The following is a 21355-nucleotide window of genomic DNA, read 5'->3' on the forward strand; positions in this document are numbered from 1 at the left end:
GATTCCACAAGCATGAAGAAATCTTACACAGGGACGGTGTATTGGACAGCAGCTAATCCTACGTTCAGCAACGTGTGGGGCATATCTCACTAAGGATATGAGTGATGTTTTATATGGTACAGAGGCATTAAACAATGTGTAGTCACACTGTTAGAGTTATTCCCCATCCAACTCTTTCAATTCTTCTGACTACATCAAGAAGAAAGTCTCAGTTTGTACTAGACTATCTTTAACATTTCTCTAATACTTAATAACCCATTTTAACAAAGAATTTCAGGCTTCAGGATCACAGCCATTGAGAAGCAAGAAATATCTAAATGATTAAAAATGTTGTTTTATTTTCATTGTCTTTATTTTTCCCATTCCCTTCTGCTTAAATTTTATTTCATTCACATCGATGATATAAAAAATTTTAAGTAGATTTAAATATTAAAGGGAAGTAAATTTAAAACATTAAGGTAATAACGTAGGTAGTACACAGCAAGGGCAACCAATCATAACAGTGGCCCAATAATGAGCGAAATTTAGAAAACACTGGTCAGGCCCGTCTCTCTCATAAGGAAACGGATGAGTAAAGTGAGATTCAGAGAAAAGAAGTTACTCTTTTCCAAGATCACATAGCTAGCTATCCTTAGGACTGAAGCTCAGTCCTCCTGTGCCCCTCTTCATTTATCTAACTCTGCATCAGACAGCAAATTCTAGTGTTAAACTGAAGGTAATTGGATATAAAATAAAAACAGACTATGTGTTGGAGGTTGTTGGGAAGGGACCGGTTGAAGAGGCTGATGAGTGTTATAAGGGAGACTTAATGAAGGCAGACTTGTATAGAACCTGATGCTGGAGGTCATCAAGTCTAAGGCAATTCCCGAGGGTGTTGTGACAGCGATTCCTCTTGGAATCCAGCAGAGATGGCTTGAATCCCAACTTCTCTACTTGGCAAGAGGCCAGTGTACACCTCTCAGCTCATCTGTACAGATTTATAGGAATGATAATAGCTAACATTTATGGGGCACATCATCTGCCAAGCCCAATGTGATGCATTGTCTCACTTAACCTTCAAAAGAAGACAGAAAGCAGCTATTATTACCTTCATAAGATAGCTGAGGACATCTACAGCTAAACCAGCGACGGAGTAGAATTCAAGCCCAAGCAGTTTCAGTCCAGAGTCTGACTTTAACCACAATCCTATTCTGTGAAAATTAAACACAAACAAGGGCTGCAAAGCACCTAGCCCAGTGCCTGGCACATAGGCGGCAAAATGCCTTTCAACCCTCCCTCTCTGCCCACGAAGTAGTGCTAGTCACATCCTGCTTGGCATCCAGAGCCTTCTCTGCATGGGCCTAGCCAGGGACTACAACTCCCAGGATGCACCAGGCGGAGAAACTGGCCAATCAGGAAGCCCGGTCTCACTTCCACTGCCGGGTCTCCCCACTTAGCAGCCAGAACTTCGGTGACGGCTGGCGCGGTGGGTACCGACGGCCTCAGGGTTGTGGGCTGCCCAGGGTTACCCAATTTTAAATAATCTTAATCCAGTTTTGGTGTGTGGGCTGGAGGTGAAGACCGTTGACATGTCCAGGCTGCCTCAGGTTCCATCTTCAGCCGCCAAGCGGGGCGGGTCGCCAGGTCTCTTAGCCCGTGGCTAAGAGTCCGGCTTCCTCAGAGGCATTGTCATCTGTTGGGTCGAGAAGGAGCGGTTGTCTGGGCGGCTCCAGGCGGGGCCGGTGGTCAAGGCTGCCGAGCACGTTTCGCGTTGTCCTGATCAGGTTTGGGAGCCTGAGGACTGCGGAAACTTCGAGGTTGCCTCTGGCTCCATCTTCAGGCCCCAGACTGTGGCCCCCTAAGGCCTGGGGCTCCTCACGCGTGTCACGCCGAGGAGGAGGACTTGGCCTTTAGTAGGAAAACTTCAGGGATAATAATCGCTCCTCAGGGGGAGGGCCTGGCCTCCTGGCCTCTGGCCCCAGGTTAGTGCCTAAGCTGCATTCCTGCCTTCAGTCTGTGGTATCGTGGCCTCCGACCCCCTATTCCCTTGGCCCCCGAGCCTGGTCTCCACTTCCCACCTCCTGGGGAAGCACTGTTTGACCAGCCTCTCCCTTCTCTGAGTGATGTCCTGACCGAGCTCCCTGGGGAAGGCTTGACCAGCTCTGGCCTCGCTCTGGTCCACTGGGGTCCCCTTGCCACTCTGGCCTCTGACCCCACCCCACCTACGGGCACCAGAGGGCCCTGGATAACCAGACCCCAGAGTGGAGAAGGTCAACTTTCTTGGGCATTTCTCCATCCATTTAGTTTCTACTTACCTCTTGGTTTTTACTTGTATTTTATTTTTACCTTCATATCTTTAAGATTCTTTAATTGCACCATCCCCACCCTACCTCCTTTATTTTTTTTATCATCTTTCCTTTCTCTTCAAACCTGGATCTTTGGCTTTGCCATACCCAAGTAAGATAGCTGCCATTCCATTTTCAGTGCCTAGGGGCTTGTAGGTGGATGCGAAGTGTAGTTTCTTCATTGTCTGGAGGTGAAAAAAATTTATTTCCTTTACAGTGGCTCTGAAGTGAGTGAAATAGGATAAATTCCCCCGACTCAGGAAAAGGCAGAGGCAAGGAATTGATTTCAAGGTTAGTTTGTTTTCAATTTTTGGGCAAGCAGCCTCACATGTAACTGCCCACCTTCTGGAGCTGTGTGCACTAATTGTGGTTTATTCAAGTTATTTTGAGATATTTGAATGGCTAAGGTTAGTTTATCACCTAGAAACATCTCTATATATTTATATCTGACACAATTGGCTAAATATATGTACTTGATATATAACATAGTAACACGTTGATTTACACATTTCAGCTAAATTAAAATGTGTGTTGCCCTAAATCCCAAAGCTAAAATAGAAGTGGCCATGTTGCCATCTTTGTAGTCAAGGAATTATAATCAAATCTTATTTTAAGCTTTACTATGTACTTAAAGAAACGGTGTATGGACCGTGTCATTCAAGCATAAGTTAGAAAAAGGTGCTGACTTACATAAACAAAATTAGAGAAGATCTTATATGAGATTGCTAAATTGTAAGGTAGTTTATAAATGCTGAGGCTTTCTGAAACGGGGACATCTGCATTTCCATTATAAGGGCCCCATCTTGTGGATATGGTTTGATTAAAGAAGACACCTCATCCTAAGAATTCCAGTTACAGGTGTTTTCAGTTGGAAAAATATTAAGTTGATTCCTTCGTATGTTAGAATTCTAGCCATTATAGTCTCTCTAAAGAGACTATAATTTCACAAATATTTTAGTTCTGAAATAACAGATTTTTCCTTTTAGAAATGCTGAAAATTTAAGTGTTTTTAAAGTATACATAAATACTCCTGATTTATACATTGTTTTTGTTTCTCTTTTAAAATCAGATGTTTGACAATAATGTTACCGACCATAAGCCAAATGTGGAAGCCATAATTAAAAATATTAACACAATTTCTTTGGAGTTGAAGAAAATGAAAGGTAAGTATGGAATCACTGAATTAAAATGTTTGCATGTCATTGTTATAAAATAAACAGTAGAGTCAATTTGTGCTTCTGCTGGGGTGTAACTGAATTTTGCCTACTAATTAGGATTTTTCTATTTCTTAAGAAATGCTTACACTGTAATATGAACTAGACCTCTGAAGATGCATTATGTTTGAGCATTGACCTGGAGGTTAGCAGACTTGAATTTTCATCCCTGAATCCATTAGTCATTACTAAGCCCCTAAAGTTCCCTCCAAGTCAAAACTTGTAAGTTTGCTTGATTGTGTGACTTAATGGTTCTGGTAGGATTAGATCTTATAGGTTATGATGTTTAGTCACTCACCTTAGAGACATATTCTGTAATTTTATCCCAGGCATGTAAAATTTCCGTGATTGAATATTTCACCTATTCTTGACCAAACATTTCCTATGTTGGGAAACTCTCTATATCACCAGTCAATCTATTCCATCTTAGACAATTCCTCTTCGTGGACTAGCTGAAATCTTTTTCCCTATTTCTTTCATCCGTTGGTCCTACTTCTAACCATGAAAACCACTGAATATGTAGTGGTTATTCTTATGAAAACCTTTGATATTTGAAGGCAGTCTCTGTGTCAGTTATGAGACCTTCCTACAAGTAACAAAATACCAATTTAACATGGCTTATACAATATGGAAGATAATAAGAAGATCCAAGGTTGGGCAGCCCTAAAGCTAACTCAGAGTTTTAAAGACTTAATCAGGTACTAGGTTCTTTCCATATTTCTGCTCTGTTATGTTCACTCTGTTTGTCACTTCCCATGGTCATTACCTGCAGACATGACCGTATACAGACACTGTCTCTGCCTGTGTCTCTTATATAAGCCTTTCTCCAGATCCCTCCAGCACATTTCCCCTTCCCTTTCATTGGCCAGATTTGTGCCACATGTGTATCCTACAGCAGCCACCACCAAGGGGAACAGACCAATTTGGACCAGTCAGGACTTACTGCTGGTGCTGGGGAAAGAATCACCTCAAGTGCAATCAAGTTGTGCCCCCAGGAAGAAGAGGGGAGTGGCTGTTACTTAGGCACCAAATAGTGGGTGCCTGTTATGCTTTTCCTATGTGTTCTCCCAAGCATTTCCCAGACTTTGATCTGGGAACACTGCTGTCTAAGAAGATGTTAGTAGATGGTGTGCAATAAAAATGGAGTCCATCAACTGATGATCAGATAAGTTTGGGAAGGGCTTTATGCTATATAATTCTCTCACAAATTCACAGTACATATTAAGAGAGGCTCTGAGGAGTCTGATATAAAGGAATCAGGTTAGCTCTGCTTAATTCATCATCTCTCAAAATCAATCTAAACACTACGGCAAGGATTATGTTTCTAAAATGTAAATCTGCTGAAAATGCTCGTTGGCTCACCATTGTCCTCAGGATAAAGTCCAGACCTCCTAGAATGGACTGTAAGACCTTGAGATCAGGCCCTGCCTACCTCTCCAGTCTGTTACCTCATTCTTTATTCCCTGCACGTTCTGTGTTCCAGTCACATTGAACTATCTGCATAACTACACATTTGCTCTTTTTTGTGCCTGTGCCTTAACACATGCATCTCCTCCTGCAATGCCTACTGTTGCACCCCTACCTCCACCCCACCAGGTTAACTGCTACTTATTAGTCAAGGTTACTTACAGTGGAAAACTATTTTTTAAGCCAGTATATCATCTCTTCTACCTTTTCATTTTACCTATCACACTGTATTGTAATTGCATGTCTACTTACTTTTCCTATCCCTGCTCATCTGTAAGCTCCTTAAGGGTATTCCTAGCACTTAACACAGTGCCTTTATATAATAGGCTCTTGAAAAACATTGATTAAATGAATAATTGGTTCCGGATGCTTGCACTCATGTAAAACAATTAGAGAAGCTTTAGATTCTTCTCAAACTTTATTATCTAACTGTTCTGGTTTGGGGATTATTCTTTCATGAAGTAAAATAAAATAAATATGATCAATGTGTTTCTGAAAAGTTGTGGGGTAGGGCAGGCAGTGAAGATACAAGACTTGCAGAGCTAGACTAGGAAGGTAGACTTCTGGTAAACAGGGAAGATTAAACGAACACTGTTACCCCCACTTTCTCCCAAAAGTAATAAAGCAATAGCTAACACTTATAGCATTTACCATAATCCAGATACTCTTCCAAGAGCTCTACATAAATGGACTCAATCGTCATAACAACCTTATGAGGTAGGAAATAATACCATCGGCATTTACAGATACAGAAACAGATATAGAGAGGTTAACTAACTTTCCCAGAGTTACACAGCTAGTCACTGGTAGATCTGAGATTTAAATTTAAAGTCCTACAAGTTGAGGGAAAGAGTAGTACTAAAAACAAGGGTCTTAAGACAAAGTTTACATATTGAGTTACAAGACTTGCAGTGGGGAAACCCACTTGGCTCCAAGACATTGGCAGCCAGATTTATACCCTCAAGCAGATTTTTCTTTCAGGAATCTGACCAGCCTAAGAGAAAAGACCTAAAGATAGATAGCAGAGGTTCCTCCAACAAAATACCCAACCAGGTCACCCCACAATATAGACCACCATGGGCAAAGAACTTCCAATTGTCTTTTTAGTACTATAGTCTTAAATATGAGCAGACAAGTATGGAAAACAGATATTTGAGGAAAGCATCTAATGTGAAAAGCAGAGACAAAACCAATAAATAGATTCAATCAACGGGGAAGAAGCAGATTAAACTCCAAGAAACTATCATTAATATCTACAGAGAAGTAAGAGAAGATGCTATGTTCATGAAAAAGGAACAGGATACTTTAAAAAATATTTAGAGAACAAAGTTAAAAGTGTGACATAGAAATAAACTCTGGAGAAGGGTTTAAAGATAAAATGAAGAAAATTCGAGTGTAGAGCAAAAACACAGACAAGGAAGTCCAACATCCAATAAATAGGAGTGCTAGAAAGAAAGAACATAGACAATGGATGGGGAGGAAGTCATTAAAGAAATAATCTGAGAAAATTTTCCAGAGCTGAAGGATATGATTTTTTACATTGAAAGACCCCATCACAGTAGATTGACAATAGACCCATACTAAAAAACAATACTATGAAATTTCAGAACACTGGAAGAAAAAAAGATTCTTAAATCTTCTAAAGAGAAACAATGATTAAGAATTAGAATTGTATGAAATTTCTCCATAGAAACACTGGAAGCTAAAAGAAAATGCAGCAATGCCTTTGGAAATCTGAAGAAACATGATGTCCAACCTAGATTTCTATAGCCAGTCAATCTATTAAGCATTGGTGTAGAGAGAGAAATTTTCAGACATAAATTTCCCCACCTCAGGAAGTTACCTAGGTTGCATTCCACCAAACAAAGGAGTAGACCAAAAAAAGAGAGACCTGAGATTCTGGAAAAAAGATATTCCACATAAGGGAGGGGTGAAAGGAGACCCTAGGATAATGGTGAAGGGAGTTCCCAAGATGTGAGCTGTACAGCAGTCCTAGAGAGCTGTCAGTCCAGACTAGAGCTGATCAGACGGCTCTAGGAGAGGAGAGGCTTTCAGCAATAGAATAGTCAAGGCACTTGACTATACTGAGAGGAGATTTACCCAACTGCAGAAATTTGGGATAGATCCATGATAATTAAGCAATGAAAAAAGGAAACAATTATTAACTGTGGTTGGGTGGTAGCTTGCAGGAAGGGAAACATCATGTAAGACTCAGCTGTAAAGATTATATAATCAAGAAAAATTTAAACATTAAATATTGAGCTAAGAAAAATTGTCCTCAAGTACAGTGGGGGAATGGGTATAAGTGAAAAGAGCTATATCTTAATCTTCTGTGATCAGAAGCAAATAGATAATACCTAAAATTGAAAAAAAAAATGCATGCCATTTAGAGATATGGAGGTTAAATACCACCCCTCCCAAAACAAACAAACAAACAAAAAAACACAGAAGAGAACCACAAAAGCAACAAAAACAAAATGGGCTCCAAAAAAGTTAAAAGTGGTTGCCTCTGGGAGAGTAGGAACTGCTATTTTTTGCAACATGCCTTATTTGATTCTTTATACTATGTGCATGTATAACAGATAAAAATAGTAATTTTAAAAATACATAAATTTGCATAAATCAAATTGCAATTTAGTAAGATAACTGACAATTTGAGCTAAAGAGCCCTTCTAGTAAGTTTCTATATCATGCTTATTTTGTAGTATATAAATTTGACTCTAAGTCAAAATTGGGCACATCTGAATTGTGGGTTGAGCAATAATCACTTAAAGCTAAATTAAGAATTAGGAAATAGCTCCTTAAAGTAATAATAGTTGCCTATGACATATGTGCTACAATATAATGTCTTCTATTATTTTGTTTTACACAGAGCTCTCCCAGTTACTGCTTTGTGACCTGACCCTATGTTTTAGTCATCCCGTGAAGACGGATGATTTAAAGGAAACAGAAAGAAACAACCCCCTCTTTGAAGAGTCTAAAATGTCAGATGTATCTCTTGCTTCTGACAGCTTTTTAATCTGATTTTTTATTTATTTGTTGTGAATTTATAACATTTTATTGTTGAATTAACACATACCTAGGAGAATTGAGTTTACTAATATATTTAATATAATAAAAAACAAAATAAAAATATGTTGAGTTGTAAAGAATCATTTCATGCTCTTGAAGGCTGTTATTTTCTTGTTTTAATGTTTCAAGGAATGGCTAATTTATTTCATTAATGGCAAGAGTATGACATAGGAAATTGGCTATGAGGCACTGCTTATCCTTTACCCTATGCTTGAATTTGGCTTAGGTTGAAAGAGAGTTACTAAATTATAAATGTATGGTATGAGTTTATATTAATCAGATCTCTCCTGGTAGCAAGTGTCAAAAGCAACTCAAGCTAGCTGAAGCATTTATTGGGTCATGTGACTTGGAAGTCCATGGTTGGGATAGATTTCAGGGCCTCCACTAATTCATCAGATGTCTCTATCCTGGTTCTGTTTCTGTACATTGGCCTCATCCTCTCCTGTTAAAAGCTGATTTCCTCCATATGCCAGGTAGAAGGGGGTAGAGGTATGGTAGACAACTCCAGGTGTACAGCATTATCTTCTGGGGATCCCAGAGAAAAGAGATCTTCTCTGTCTCAGTGTTTAACATTCCAGAGAAAGATCCTGATTGGCCCAGCTTTGATTAAGATGGGTCCTGAGCAACTGTGTTTGGTGAGGCTGGTATCATATGCCAGGTCTGTAGCAAAGGAGAGACCCCACCAAAAGAACAGAGTTGCCATGGCCTGAAGAAGGGGAGAAAGAATGCTAGTCATAAAAACATCAGATACCACTCATTTCAGTCACTGAAGTGGAATAGGTTTTAGTTTTAGGATACCTTTATTCTAAAACTTCCTAATTTCTGTCCCTTTCCACCAACAAAAACTTAAAATAATAAGCGTTTACCTTGTAAACATAATTCACTACTATATAGTTGCTTTGAAATCTACCATGTCCTTCATTTTAGATATTTTTGAACATAAAGTATAGAATACCATGAAGCAAGATACAAGGTCAGCAGAACTTGTAGTGTTTTCTATCCATACCCAGCACCTAGCTCAGTGCACAGAAAAGGCATGACGTAAACACTTGTTGAATATCCTATGAATAAACAGCTAAATGAATGCAAGATTTTCAGCTTTAGAATTCCTGAGGTCTGGACCCTAATTTGAGAATTTCCAGTTTCTAAGGATGAAGTTTTGTGAAGCATCCTTTTTATCATCGATTAAAAGTCTCCACATGCTCATTATCTTAGCAAATCGTGCCAGTGGTCTTTCTATTTATTAGCTCATGAAAGTGAAGATGCAAGATATTCTTTGTGACTCAGAAAACTCGTAGATTAAACAGAGAAGCCAAAAATTTTTGTTAATAAAATTGTGGGGACTTCCCCAGTGGCACAGTGGTTAAGAATCCACCTGCCAATGCAGAGAACACGGGTTCAAGCCCTGGTCTGGGAAGATCCCACATGCCGCGGAGCAACTAAGCGCATTGCTCCACAACTACTGAGCCTGTGCTCTAGAGCCTGCAAGCCACAACTACTGAAGCCCGCGTGCCTAGAGCCCGTGCTTCACAACAAGAGAAGCCACCGCAATGAGAAGCCCGCGCACCGCAACGAAGAGAAGCCACCGCAATGAGAAGCCCGCGCACCGCAACGAAGAGAAGTCCCCGCTCACCGCAACTAGAGAAAGCCGGCACGCAGCAACAAAGACCCAATGCAGCCAAAAATAAATAAATAAATAAATTTTTAAAAAAGTTGTGGAGTAACAACCAAGGCCTCAAAGGGGAAAACTTAAATAAATGCGAGGTTTTCATTTTGTGAAATGCCTACTACTTTTTGTTAAATGAGATATGTAGGTTGAAGGAAAGAAGTGAATTGCTTTGAAGAATTTATAAAGCCTTTTGGGGAAGGGTGAAGAGAGGGCTTTATGACAGTTGTCAGGGGAATAAAAATAGAAAAAAGGTATGTAATTGGAAAGCCTGATCAAATTTTTCCATGTATATGTACATTGCTTTTTCATCTTCCCAGGAAGACTTTGGTAAAAATCTACATCACTTGATGATGCTTTGGAGTTGGGTAGGGGTGGAGGAGGTAGGGTGTGGGTGTCGGTTGTGATGAAATTAAATCCGGGCGTATATGACACCAAAGCCTCATCTCTAAATTTAAAATGTTTTCTTTTGGTATTTGTCACTTAAATTTGCTTTCAAACAGAAAAATAATAGTGTGAATGAAATAAAGTCAATAAAGTTGTTTTAGAACCAAAAAGTGAAGCAAAAGGCAAATTAATTTTAATTCCAGGAAGTTATCCCAACTGCATTTATCTTTTTCATTAAAAAAGTATACAAAAATCCCCCCAACAAAAACACCAAATAAGTATGAAACACTTTTGAAACCTCTTAAATTATTGCTCTTGAGAAATTAAATTTTAGTAATTTTCAAATTGTACATATAAAACTGATGATTGCTTTGAATGGTAAAGGATTGGCTATTTAAAAAATCAGTTTTACGTGTTACCAAAAGCTATTACCATTTCAGTGTTTCGAAGCTTATCCCACATTGTTTCTGTAGGTATTTAAACTACTGTACTTGGAAATGGGTGTTCAAATACACATCTTTTTAAAATGAATTATTACAGTGCACTACTAGACTTCAAGTGTGAACATTATTACTCATGCACTTTGCAAATATTGAAGAAGAATAAATAAATTATGGGATCTTTGACAGTCTTCATTTCAAACACTTTCTTAAGCGAAAGGACAAAGCCCTTGTGTTCGTGTTGAGGGGTTCAAATCAGTCCTGAGTGTTTGACGGTTCACCAAGGTTGACTGATCTTCCCAGGCTGGGACAGAGGCAGGAGGAAGGTTCATTTGCTTGGCTAACTTGCTAGGGATAACCTGCAGAGTACGTTAATGTGCACTGGTATCTGGAACCTCGGTTCTTCCCGTCAATGAGCAGAAGTGGCATTTTCCTGAAGTAGTCGATAATATCTGACACAGACAGAAAGTCCTGAAAGATTCAAAATAGGGAGATAAATCAACATTGGAATAGGTAGTGTGAATTTCACTCTCGGTTTTTTTTATCTGCATAATATCCTACATCTTGAAGTATGAGGATTATGGGGAAAAAACATGTAAAATTTGGCAAATATTTTAATGATTTCTGCTATAGAACTTTGAAAAAATAATTCCTCACCAATATCCAGCAAACCTTGGATAAAAGACAAGTATGTATTTAGGTATATATATATTTTTAACCTCATATAGGGAATTATATATATTATAGAGATAGAGAGAGGGAGAGTCTAATTATGATAGCCTTACCTTAGGATCATTCTATCTGTGGTTTGGTTTTGGTTTTTGTATCCCTACTTTACTCTAAATCACAAACAATGTTAGGAGGTATAAGGAATCAGGAGGTCAGACAGCGTTGCCGGTGTCTGAAGATGCATAATAGTTCCTTCATGATCTCTGCCGTGTCCCCACTGCCACCTCCACACTCACTTGCTCTGTAGCAAGTCTTTGCATTCATTACCTGGATCACCCTATCCCTGATGGTCAGACTGGGAAACCCCCATCCATCCATCTAGATATGGGTCAGAGGTCACTTGGTACCCCAGACAGAATTATGCACTTCCTCCAAGACTACTCTGCTAGGTGCCTCCCTCCAGGGCAACTGCAATGAGTGGTTTGTATTTGTGTGTTTCCACACTAGACCAATAGAAGTCCTGGAGGGCAGACATCTCTGCTTCTATAGGACCTATGCAGCTCTACCCATGCTGAACCAGTGATTCAAACATGTGACCAAAATCATGTGGGGTTTTTTTTCTACTGGTTTACATTACCATAACTTAAAAATATTTGGAGTGAAGTGGAAGTTATGGGTAAGTTGTTTCTCATTCTGGAAATGTTTGATTCAGCTGATCCTCCTCCTGGAAATTTGAACTTAAAGTACATGTTTGGGGCATTAAGTTTAGCTATAGTTTCCTTTGCAAAAAGCAGCCGGGAAAGGTTTCCTTCACACCAGTTGTGATAACTACCCCAAAAGCGACTAGCATAAACCTTGAAAAAATAGAGGAAAATGTCTTTGGCAATATGGCCACCTTCATTGGCCTTACTTCCATTTTTAGTAAGCAATGACCCAAGTCATTTTTCCAGATGTCCATTTAAGACACAGCCCTATAAACACACTGTAATCTTACGTTAAAATTATGTCACAGAAGTGACTTAATTCACCTCTGTGTCACAGAAGGGACTTGCCTTTGGCACCATCTAACTGGATTTTTAAAAATTTAAATGCTAACATACATGTATTTTTTAAGTTACACATGTGATTTTAGACTATTTGGAATAAAAGATATAAGTAGCAGAGGTAGATACTGTTACCATTTTATTTCCTTCCAGTAAATGAAGGGCTTCACTAATGTGACTTAACTCTAAAGTTGCCAGGCAGTATGGACCCCAAAAGAATGCTACAGCAAGGTTCCATGTAGGTAGGTATGCAGAGAGGCATAAATAGAGAATTGGGGGAAATTTTACAACTAGAAGTCCTTACCTCTTTCCCTCGGAGTCCAGTTCCCAACAAGTAAACTTGGCTTTCCTCCTGATAACGGATCTGGATGTTGTAAACTTTATCTTTGTACAACACCATGAGGACATATGGATTGGTTATTGTTTTTCTAGAGCTGTCTCTAACCAGGAAAGTGCCATCCTAAAAGGATAAATTCTTGTTATTATGGGAGCAGCAAAAGTCAATACTCTTGTTGCCTGTGAGAGCAGTAGACAAGCTTCTAGGGATCTGGGAACCTACCAGTTGACAATTCAGTGAACATTTAGTTCCCCAAACAGCTGCAGTCCCATGTGGCATGGATTTCTTGGTTGTCAAGAAAGAGGCAGCAGAGATTATGTTAGAGAAATTTCCAAATTTCAAAGAGACCTCTTTGAAGTCTCTTGATGAAAAGGAATCTCTTTTTCAGTAATAAAACAAATGATAGATGGTTGAGTGGATAAAGGGCCAGCAAAATAAGGACTTTGTTGGTTAACTAAAGATATATCTTCCTACTGCTGAGAGCTATTTCCCTAACTCTTTCTTTCCACAGTCAAAGTCAGAAAACACCCAAATTCCTAAGAAATTTACCCATTTTAAAACCTCATGGTATCCAGGTACAGTGTTTTGTCATCAAACACCTGAACAAAATCCAGTGTGGACCATCTGTGTTCTTATCTCCCTTTTTTTTCTGATATTTACCAAAATAGTATTGTGATTTGTCCTGTACTTTAAAATTTCATTCCATAAATTAGCTACATAATATTAATACTATAAAGATCTAATGTTAAAATAAAATGAATTAGGAAGGACTCATTTAAATTACTCCCTCCTCTGTGTACTGAATCAGGATGGTTCTAAATAGCCATCAGTCTGCAATAATGGCTTTCCTTTGTTCTTTTTATTCCAGGTTGACTGAGTAAATTCTAGTTGGAACATCTCTGTTGAACAAATATACGTGTGGACCAGCGATTCATAGCCCTGGCTTCACTTTAGAATTTCAAGTTTTGAAGACTTCCAGAGCCCACACAGCACCCCTGACTAATTAAATCAGAATCTCTCCAAGTGAGACCAGAATCAGAATTTTTTAAGGCTCCCCAGGTGATTTAAATGAGCAGCCAAGCTTGAGAACTACTGTTGCAGTCTCGAGATGTGAAAGATGTGAAAGATGAAGGACCTTTGCTTTCCTGTCTCTGATATATAGATTTAAGGTTAATGTTTAGCACTGGAAGACAGGAAATCTGGCTTAAGACCTTTCATATTAAATGACAGCTAGAAATTTCTAGGGGAAAGGACAAAAAATTGCTGTTGTCTCTCTCAATATGGGTCCCTTCACATTGATGTGGATCAAGAGGAAGATGGAACCGATAAGACATTGGAAATTTGGGGGAAAGAGAGTCTCCTTTTGATGCTGTTTGATTCCTGTGAAAAGATGGACCATTTTAGTTAATAAAATCTCCTAAGATTCTGCCAGCCAAATGACTACCTTAATTTAGATTTTTTCCCCAGGGTCCTAAGAGTCTGGTAGGACACTGGTAGGTGGAAAGCTGGCACTAATTGGCCCCCTTGGTATAACAGCATGAATGGCACCCAGCAGAATTTCTAGCCCATAACTGGTACTCAGTAAAAGTCAGTTCCATTTCTTTTCTTCCATTAATATTTATAACTACTTAAAAAATAAACTTTAGCACAGTACCTGGTTTATCTTTCTAAGAGCCGCTTCTGCCTCTATTCGGGTAATATAAGAAACGTACCAGTCTTCATTTAATGAATTCTGAAAATGTAAATTTTTTAAAATGGTATAAATTTTGCAGTTACATATGTAAGTGAAGAGAAAAGCCTCCAAGTAATCATTACCCTAAATCACCACCTCAGTTCCATGAAGTTTGAAGCATTTATTTTCTTAATTTGAATATAGAATCATTCAGGTGAGGATAAATAGAAGATATTTTGTGTGAACTGCTTTTTTCATGACACTAGTTGCAAAGGTAGCAGTGAATAAGCATTTCATATATAATGAAGCCTCTAATCAGGAACGATATAGATGTAATAATTTCTTCAGTGTAGTATAATAATATATTTAATGAAAAAAACTAGGTTAACGAGCAGTTAAGTGACTTATGCAATGTCATAAACCAAGAAACAGATGAAAAACAGGATTATTTTTCTCATTGTTTAATGCAAAACACACATTTGCCATTGGAAGAGGAACACCAAGGAAAAAAGAACATATTATTTTTCGAGTCCTCCTCTTGATATTTTTCACTAAAAAAATTAAGACTAATAGAAGATAAAAGAACAAGAGAGTATTCAGTGGGAGTTTCTGATGATTCATTTACTGGGGTAGAAATAAAATACAAACATATGCTTTATATTACCTCTTCTTCCGAAGGGCATGGTAGCTGAGGTTTGTTTGGAGCTGGCGAGGGAAAGCTCCTGCCTTCAACTCTGGGAGGTGGCCTGTTGCTAGGGCCTTCAAAAGTAGAGCATTTTGAAAGTTCATTTACTTTAAGCAATTTTTCACTTGTCATAACACATTTCCCCCCCAAAATGCCCTTGCAGTTATTCCCAGCAGTTAACATTTCAAGAAACCACAGCTTCAAATATAATTTTCGGGACTTCCCTGGCAGTCCAGTGGTTAAGACTCTGTGCTCCCAATGCAGGGGGCACGGGTTCAATCCCTGGTCGGGATCCTGCATGCCACACAGCCAAAAAAAAAAAAAATGTCACTTGTTCGAAACCACAAGGGCTGTTCAGGCCCTATTCTGTAGCCAGGCCAGTGAAATTTTGAGACACTACCACACATTTGAGCGATTGCTTATTTGGGCACGTTGCATATATACCACCCATGTGATGACAGACATTGTGCTGATAAAATATTATGTTCTCATTGTTTTCACAAAAAGAAATTTAAGTTACCCAAGATGAGGTGAAGTTACCTTAAGAATATTTTTAGCTTTTAGAACCAGAGTTTACTATCTGCTGTTCTTTACCAAATTTTCTACAGAGGTAGAACGGTTCAACTCCCATAGAAAGCCCCACCAACTATCTGATCAATCAGGAAGTCTGTACTGGGTTCTATAAATTACCCAGCACTTGTGCTTCGCCTTCTCTAACACCTTTTTTTCTTGTTGACAGTTTCCTGAAACTTTCCAAGAGAATGTGTTTCAGGAAAGATTTGAGTTTGTTGATTTATAATTGCCAAGGCTGTCTCCTGTGTGCCAGAACAGCTGTTAAAGGCTGGGAAATTCTGCGAGTTGAATGTTCTCTTAATAATTCATGCATCATTCATTTGTTCATTCAACAGACATTTATTCAGCACTACTCTGTCCAGGCCCTGAGTAAGGCACCTGTGTATGCTACCTTTCATTCTCACAGCAACCCCGCAAGGTGGGTGTTACCTTCTTTTTTGAATATCAGGAAACAAAGGCTCAGAGAGTCTAAACAAAGCATGTGCTCTTAGTGGCAGCGCCAGGACTTGAGCTTTACTGTGCATAAATGAGAATTCCAGGGGGAGCCAGTATCACCCAGGCTCAGGAATATGCATTTAACAAGCACTCCAGGTGGTTCTGCACCAGGGCTGTTACTCCATCTGCAATACACCACAAGGGGCAAACTGCCTGCCCCTGGGCCATTGAGAGAGGAGAGTTACTTGGGAAGAGCCAGAGTCTTCCCAGCCATGTCACCTAGATTATTTGAGATGATGTTCCCTGTTTCTAAATAAGCAGATCAGGGTAGCCTGAGCTGCTGATCTTCCTTCTTAAGGCTCCAAGTACCTGAACAAGACCTTCCCCGTGCCCACCTTTGCAGTCCAACATGGCAGGCACTTTTATAGCGTTTGTTGAATGAATGAAATCTAGCTATATGGGAAAGTAATATAATCAAGGCCTATAGTGCATGGCTGTTTTAGAGTTGAGGAATTATTCTCTTTCTGCTTCTGCACCTGCAGGCCAGCACTACAAAGTCACTATTCATGACAGACAATATACTACTTTTCATTGCAGTCACCCACCACCCTTAACATCTAGATCCTCAAGGGTTTTGGACAATATACAGCACATCCTTTATCTTCCTGACCTTGGGACAGCCAGTGGAGGATTCGACTGAGGGCCAGGTGTCCTGGTACTCTTAGGAGAAAAGGGTTCAATTTTGATTAAGGTAGTAAAGTAAGCCCTCTGCATCCACAGGTTCCACATCTGTGAATTCAACCAACTGCAGACTGGTTCAGCCAGTGGGTTGGTTGAATCTGTGGATGTGAAGCCTGTGGATGTGAAGGTCTGACGGTGCTACGTCATTTTACACAAAGAACTTGAACATCCTTGGATTTTGGTATCTGTGGGGTCCTGAAACCAATCCCCCTCCCATATTAGAGGGATGACTCTATTCCAAAAAAATTAACCAAACTGTTTATATTAATAATCCCCATCACCAACTCATAAAAGCAGGAGTCTGTGGAATTCACTTTGTGAGATACTGCTATAAGTGAAGTGTCTGAAGCTCAGATGCCCGCAGGGGCCAGGCAAGGAACACAAAGTAGGTTCACAAAATAATGAGTTGTGGACACTGGAAAATTGAGGGGTGTGTGTGGAGGAACTGTGGAAGCCATATAGTGAATATGGACACTATATCCTCAAATGCTTAGGAAACATTGAAAACGTAGTGGATTTCATTGGTGTCAGCAGTAGGGTCTCACACATACATGGGATGATGTACCCAATTGAATGTAATAGATGTGCTCCTGAAAAAAGATCTACTCTTGAGTTATAATTTAAACTTACTAAAGTAGTTTTCTATTTATAACACATACAGTACTGGTGTTCCTGTATGTGTACCATGAGTGCCAAAAAAATAAAAAGAGTGTTTTGTTTTTTCCTCACAGGATTTTTAAAAGTCTTAAGTCAACCTTTAAAAATTGGGTAATTTCACATTAAAAGCCATATTTCCAGTTTTTCTTGAAAAAAAAATCAGAAAATCTGGTAACACTAGGTGAGTTTCCTAGCATGAGAAAAAAAATCTGTTTACTAGAGTTGGGTGACTTTCCATAGTCATTTGTCAGTCATTCAACAAATATATTTAAAGTGCCTACCATGTGCTAGTTACTTGCAGGTCTTTAAGGATAAAAAATAAACACAGTCTAGTCCTACCTTGTAGGCCTTTGCTTCTACTCAGAGTGGTCCACGGACCACCAATACCAGCATCGCACAGGAACTTGCTAGAAATGCAGAACCTCGGGTCCTGTCCAAGACCCACTGAACTAGAATCTGCATTTTAACACAACTCCCAGGTGATTTGTATGCATTTTTAAAGTCTGAGGACACTCTCAGCAAATACTTATCATGGACACCCAGAGGAGGCATTACTGAAAATGCAGGTCCCCACCCAGACTTAATGTATCAGTATCTTGGGGCCTGGGGTCTCTTCTTAAACGGTATTTTAAACCTCTTCCTCCACTAGCAGCTCCAGGTTAGATTCATTATAGAAACCAAAACTACAGAGAAAGCCAGCACTATCCTAAGCACCATATAAAAACAGCAGGGAGGAAAAGCTCTTTGTGGGAGGATGAAGGCCAAGGCTGCCTTCCTGAGGAAGTGTGTGTGTGTGTGTGTGTGTGTGTGTGTGTGTGTGCGCGCGTGTGTCTGTGGTGTTCTGTGTAGTATCCTATCACTCCAACAGCCTTTGGCACACTGCAGAAACTGAGTGAAGGGCTGAATGAGGAAGTCAGATACTTTTAGGAGACAGCAAAACCTTTGCCAAAAGACTTTGGGTCAGGTTGACCGTCCAGTCATGATGGCATATTGGCTGGAGTAGACCACTAGAGCCCAGAGTACAAACCTTGATAGAAGTATGGCGGCAGGGAGGCACTCTGCGAAAAACTACTGTTGCTGTGGAGACAGAAAAAGAACGGATTTTAAGTTGGGTTAGGTTTAAGGGGCCAGAGGGGGAGCCTGGACTGGGGAAATGCTGCTTCTTTTGCTATCACTTCCCACTCCCTCCCTGAAACCGTGGAAGCAGAGCAAAGAGAAGGAACTTGTTGGACATACTTCACTGCTGTCCCAAGATGGACCATCCCAAAGTCTAACAAGCTTCTCAAGCCAAAAAGCAAAAGCAACAAAAGAACGGTGTAAAGGGCTTCAGAAGCTACTTTAAAAAGTCAGCTGCAATTTGAGGACTTTGAGTTTGCAGCATGACAGAAGTCCTCTGGGGAGAGGACTTCTCTTTCACTTAGGAAAATATATTAAATGGGCATGTTGTTTGGGAATGGTGCATCCCCAGGGCCTAGTGGTTCATAAGGAGACGGGAGGGAGGCGAGAAGCACAGAGAGGGGCTCGGTGGGGCTGCAGCCGACAGAAGCAGCATCTCTGGGGGCTGGGGTGGTGGTGAGGAGGGCCCGAGGGAGGCCCCGCAATGCTGTCTGCTCCACGCTGAGCAGCAATTTCCCTAACCTTTAGCCCAAACCTTCTGTAAAAGTCTGCTCTGCTCAGAAATCTCGTGTGAGTGTTATTTTGTAAGAATGAAGGATAGGGCTGGGGCCCCAGGTGGGATGAGATGGCATGAGAAAATGGCAGACATGGCAGAAGAAGGAAAACAGCTGGAAGAATGAGAGGAAGCAGCAGAAAATCAGAGCAAGAGGCACCCAGGGAAAATGAAAAAAAATTGAGAATCCTTCCAGATATCTGGCAGGGGTGGAGGGGTCTTGCTGGTGGGTGAGTTTTCTCCCATAATTAGGGTGGGGACTGAGCCTCTCCCTTTGGATAGTGAAGGAGAAGATGAGCCCAAAGTGCCGGTGGATGAACCCTCGGGGGCACTACAAGGCAGCCCGACGGCTTATTTATGAGAAACGACCTGAGTCTTCCCCCTGTCCGTGCCTCTGCCTCTGACAGCCTGCCTAATCATGGACCCTGAGAAACACTCTTGCTACTGAGAAAACAGACCTGCTGGGGACAGAACCTGTGCAGTGAATTCTCCCCATCTGCTAGGTACAAGGTCCGTTTTCTCAGTCTTCCCATCCAAGATGCAGGGTGAACTCCAACTCATTCAATTAATTGGGTTTCTTGAGTGTTTGTTTCTTTGTGTTAACTCACAGAGTGAAAACATTCCCTATTTCCTGCCAAAGAGTCCATTCTGTCTGAGGCCATGACAAGGCAGTCAATTCTGTACCCCTCTGACCCCCACACACAGAGACTCAGAGGACAGCAGTGAGTTAACATATGCGATTCTATATGCTCAGCTTGGTTTTGTTTCTTAAGACCCAAAATGTTCTGAGCCTATGACCAGTGGCTCATTTCTTTCTTTCTCAACCCACCTGACATGCGCTCAGTATCAGCGGCCCCAGACGTAATGCTGGGTTAGAACTGAATGAGGTCAGCACAAACCTTTCTGAGAAGGCTCCGGGCAGGTGAGCTGATGGGAGGGAGTGCTTGGGCGATGGCTTGGTAGATCTTGAAGGGAAGGTGTTGGAGCTCATGGGGAGCAGTGCTGGCTGGGGCAGAGATCTCTGATGTACTTCGGGGGAAAAGAAAAAAGAAAGCAGATTGTCAGGATCCAAGTGTCACAGGAACACCCCAGAACTGCTCCCCAGTTAGAAATAGCTAGTCTAAAGGGAGATACAAAAATCCAAAAGATCAAATGTCATTAGGAAGTGGTAGGTTGGAAGCCCACCCCCCCAAGGTTTTTCTAGATGATTTACTGCCTTAGAATGCAGTTTCAAATGCTGCCATTCTATATCATTCTCCATAATACACATTTATTTTATTTTTTTTTTCATTTTTGAAACGTTAACTTGGCAGAAAATTGTCAGTTGGAAACCATATGAATTTCAGAAAAGATTCACAAGTTTTGTTTTATGAAAGCCAAATTTTATGCTATGTCATTCATTCATCTGCAGTTAGTGATCCTTTAACCACATGTGTTAGAGAGCATAAATACTAGAATGTTTTCTATCAAACTGTACATGCAATTTTCAATTTTGCTGTACTAGTAACTTGCCCTGTTATGCATGAACTTAACAGTTCTCTTTGGTAACCCAGCCAAATAACTCCATTTTATTATAACTATGCAGTATACCAACTGATATACATCTACTTAATACTAATTTTACAATTATAATGGATTCTATGGAGTTTCTGTACTAAATAATTCCATCTGAATGCCTGAGCAGAAAAATGAAGGAATGGGTTATAAGTTGTAAGAAAGCCTTTCTGAACATACCATCATCTTCATCCTGGTAAGGGGAAGAAAAAAAAAGACATTAACCTATCATCAAAACACAATTTCTCAAAGAGTAACTATATCTCTGTATTTCTCAATCATAGAAATGTCTCTGTTTTCTTTCTTTAGCAGTTGTGTGTCTCCATAATAAAGATACTGTGGAGAACAGTAAAACTTGCTAAATAATTTATAATTTCTTAATACAAACCATCATTTAAAGACACTCCAATCTGAGACACTCTTTATATATTTAACATAAAATAGCTTCTGAGGTGTCTAAAAGGGCCCAAAGATACACTAATAATGATGATATCTACTATGTGCCCCAAAGACTCATGTATAATATTTCATCCAGTTCTTCAAGCAACCCTTCAAGAATTTAACATTCTCATATTACAAATGGAAACATGCTGCCCAAGAGGGATTCCTAACTTGCCAAGAGTTACAGAAATTGATTAAAACCTACTCTGTCTGACCCAAAGCTTAACCTTCTTTTGCAATGGCCGCTCCTCTTAAAAGCAATGCAACCTTACTGATTCGTAAATAGCTTCCAAGCTGTGTCCACTTGGT

General features: G+C 40.0%; 2 protein-coding genes across 2 annotated transcripts in view; one reads left to right on the forward strand and one right to left on the reverse strand.

Annotated features, from left to right (window-relative positions):
- Window positions 1-1425: 1425 nt before the first annotated feature.
- C2H5orf58 (chromosome 2 C5orf58 homolog) lies at window positions 1426-8157 on the forward strand. Its single transcript, XM_068534611.1, has 4 exons — window positions 1426-1465; window positions 2542-2615; window positions 3394-3487; window positions 7878-8157. The coding sequence occupies exons 3-4, from the start codon at window positions 3394-3396 to the stop codon at window positions 8027-8029; spliced, it is 246 nt and encodes an 81-aa protein (XP_068390712.1). The 5' UTR covers window positions 1426-1465; window positions 2542-2615; the 3' UTR covers window positions 8030-8157.
- Window positions 8158-10577: 2420 nt separating this feature from the next.
- Window positions 10578-21355, reverse strand: part of LCP2 (lymphocyte cytosolic protein 2) — a 45869-nt gene continuing 35091 nt past the window's right edge. The window contains exons 15-21 of the mRNA XM_068534612.1: window positions 20786-20798; window positions 19951-20080; window positions 18410-18459; window positions 14956-15050; window positions 14274-14351; window positions 12587-12742; window positions 10578-11041 (exon numbers count right to left, since the gene is read on the reverse strand). Of these exons, the coding sequence (XP_068390713.1) occupies window positions 10919-11041; window positions 12587-12742; window positions 14274-14351; window positions 14956-15050; window positions 18410-18459; window positions 19951-20080; window positions 20786-20798 (645 nt within the window). The 3' untranslated portion in view covers window positions 10578-10918. The remainder of the gene's footprint in view (window positions 11042-12586; window positions 12743-14273; window positions 14352-14955; window positions 15051-18409; window positions 18460-19950; window positions 20081-20785; window positions 20799-21355) is intronic.

The sequence above is a fragment of the Eschrichtius robustus genome, chromosome 2, assembly GCF_028021215.1.
Source record: "Eschrichtius robustus isolate mEscRob2 chromosome 2, mEscRob2.pri, whole genome shotgun sequence".
NCBI lineage: Eukaryota > Metazoa > Chordata > Mammalia > Artiodactyla > Eschrichtiidae > Eschrichtius > Eschrichtius robustus.